The sequence below is a fragment of the Hipposideros armiger genome, unplaced genomic scaffold (genome assembly GCF_001890085.2).
Source record: "Hipposideros armiger isolate ML-2016 unplaced genomic scaffold, ASM189008v1 scaffold_678, whole genome shotgun sequence".
Lineage (NCBI taxonomy): Eukaryota > Metazoa > Chordata > Mammalia > Chiroptera > Hipposideridae > Hipposideros > Hipposideros armiger.
This window is the reverse complement of record NW_017732028.1, coordinates 321,079-323,972: the sequence shown is the minus strand read 5'-3', so window position 1 is coordinate 323,972 and position 2,894 is coordinate 321,079. Positions and strand designations below refer to the sequence as shown.

Genomic DNA, 2,894 nt, shown 5'->3' with positions numbered 1-2,894 from the left:
AGGAACCAGGTAAGGCATGCTGGTCTGGAGAGCAAAGCCTTGGGGGTCAAATGTGAAGAATGAATGAGTGAAATGTGGTATCTATGATGGGATGAGTGGGGCATGGGGACAATCAGTAAAAAATGAATGAACAGGGGCCAGCCGAGTGGCTCAGTTGGTTAAGAGCTTGCCCAAGAGTGCGAGCTCTGAGCAACAGAGTTGCCAGTTCAAATCCCACATGGGCCAGTGATGCTGTGACCCGAGCTGAGCTGCCGCTGAGCTGCCAACAGATGGCAGGATGGCTCAGTTGGTGAGAGCACGTGCTCCTAACAACAAGGCGGCCGGTGTGAATGGTGGGCTATGCCCTCCGACAACTAAAAGACTGAACTCAGCACCTTCAGCTGAGCTGCCACAGGGTGGCTCAGGGCATAGAGAGCACGCTCTTAACAAGACTGCCGGTTTGACTCCCACATGGGATGGTGGCTACGCCCACCTGCAGCTGATTGAACATGGCACCTTGAGCTGAGCAGCACGACTGGACCGGGAGCTGAGCTTGCTGCGCCCTCCACAACTAAGATTGAAGAACAACAACGTGGCTGTTCCCCTCCCCTAATTCCCCAACACTGTTCCCCTCCCTCAACTCCCCAATAAAATCTTAAAAACAAAACAAAACTGAATGAACGGCCCCTCTCCAAAAACTCTGTGAGATCCTGCTCTAGGACCCTCCTCAGAGTGTGACGACTTGATGAGGAGAGGGATACTCTGTCTTCACATGCAAGATGCCTCATGCCTTTGGCATTGGTGGTAATGGTTAGAGGGCTTGGCTCAGATGGCAGAGTCCTGAGACTGGCTGTACACGGGGCATTCAGGGAGGCAGCTATTTGCCCGGCAGACTAGGAGAGTTCACGAGCCCTTGGGAGGCCCTTCTGGGGGCTCTCTGAAATACCTGAATTGTCCTAACTCTTCCATGAGGAGGTAATTGTAAGGGCCAACGAAACTGGGTCCTTACTTTTCATGAGAGAGCTTCTGTTCCCACAGGCTGTAAGGGTCTGGGAAACTTGGGTTGTTTAATTTTCATAAATACTCAGAATAAAGTAACATGATTTCCCTTTGACAAATGTGGACACAGAGGTGAAGAGGGACCATGTGACTTATCGAAGGTCACAGCCCATAAACAGAAGAGCTGGGATTTGAACCCAGGCAACATGGCCCCGGAGCATGGGCTTTGTCTAATGCTGTCACTGCCTTCTTCTCATTGCTTTTTCACTACAAAATAGTGTCACAGAAAAGAATTTCCAATGGTCCTTATAGAGACCAAGGTCCATCTTCATCTCCTCCGAGCCCAGGAACCCTGGTGGGTCTGTGCTACCCACAGCCTGGCTGGTATGGGGTGGCTTTGCAGGTGGGCAGCCCAGCTGGCCTATCCAGCAGTCACTCGCCCCTGGGCAACTGGCCACGTGCCCCACCTTGTTGTACCCTGGGCTCTCTGGGCCTGGGGCTTTTGCTACACAGGGGGATCCCCCACCCCCACCCTCAGGACTGGCTGATTCCAGGAAGCAATAAGCTGCTGAGTGCTGTAGCCAGAGGAGCCCCCNTGAAGACTCCAGCTTGCAAATAGGAAGTCATAGACACTTGTCAGAATCCTGTTTGCTTTCACACACACTTATTTAGGTCTTTTTGTTGACAAATATTGTTTGAAGTTATTTTCAAATAATAACAATACTTCCAATCACTATATGAGTTAGGTAATAATACCCATTTATAGAAGAAGCTAAGAAATAGAAATAATGAAGCCAAGAGTTAAATTTAGGCAACCTGGTTCCAGGACCCATGCTTCCAATCCCTATGGACAGTCAGCTATGTTGGTGAGGTTTGAGCAGCTCTTGTGTTCCAGAAATTGGCTATGCTTCTTAGAGGACAGTCTGGAATTCAGGTTTAGCCTAATTCAGCCTACCCACCCTCTCCCCTAAAGCCAGTTTTCTGTTGGTAAGAAGAATGCCTCTGGTCTGGCTGCCCAGTGCCCAGAGGTCGGGCCCCAGGCATCACCCAGAGCCCAGGAACTGGGGAGGAGACTGGTACCAGAGGAAACTGGATGTGGCTGTTACTAGGGCATTCAGGCTGATCCCACTGTCCGCCAGAGCCAAGTTCAGCACCAGCAGACGGCTAGGGGTCCGCAGCTCCGGGTTCTTGCAGAAAGAGAGGATGGTCAAGCTATTGAGGCTGAGACCGATGAGAGCTGAAAGGAAGGTAGAGAGAGCTAAAGGCTGGCATCAGGGCTGGTGAGGCCCACCTGGGGTCAGAACCAGGGGTGTGGGGTGGACCGAGCCTCGGCAACCCGCCCCCCGCCCCATCTCTTCACACTCAGCAAGCCCCTCTGTGCAGTTCATCAAACACTGATGAAGTGGGCTGGCCCTCAGAGTGAAAGCTGTAAGGTTCACACACTGCCCTCTACCACTCGCAATCTAATGGGGAGACTGACAAGGAAGAAAGCCAATAAAGCACAACATGGTTCATGCTAGAACAACCATAATCACGGACAGCTGCTGAGCACTTATCGCGTGCAACATGGTGCTCAGCACTTTATGCGGATCCTTTCACTTAGTCTTCACCTGGATACTGTCCTCCCCATTTACAGTGGGGAAACTGAGGCATGGAGGTGCTAGCTAACTGGCCTTAAGTATGCAGCTGGGAAGTGGTGGAGATGGAAGTCTAACTTAAGTCTGTCAAATTCCAAATTGCCTTCTCGAAGAGCTGTGGAGCAATGTCAGGGAGGACCTCGGAGAGAGGAGGCTTCGTTAGAGCTGGGAGGTGCCCGGGACACCAGGCAGTGAGGTGAACTTGAAGGGGGTGGTCTCAGGTGGCAGAGAGCTCGAGAGACTTGGTTACAGTCACACAGGTGGCATAGCTGTCTGTCT

The 2,894-nt window shown here is 51.8% G+C and overlaps 1 protein-coding gene across 1 annotated transcript in view; it reads right to left on the bottom strand.

Annotated features, from left to right (window-relative positions):
- RGR (retinal G protein coupled receptor) overlaps positions 1 to 2,894 on the bottom strand; it is an 18,213-nt gene that overhangs the window by 9,925 nt on the left and 5,394 nt on the right. The window contains exon 2 of the mRNA XM_019626457.1: positions 2,026 to 2,215. Within this exon, the coding sequence (XP_019482002.1) occupies positions 2,026 to 2,215 (190 nt within the window). The remainder of the gene's footprint in view (positions 1 to 2,025; positions 2,216 to 2,894) is intronic.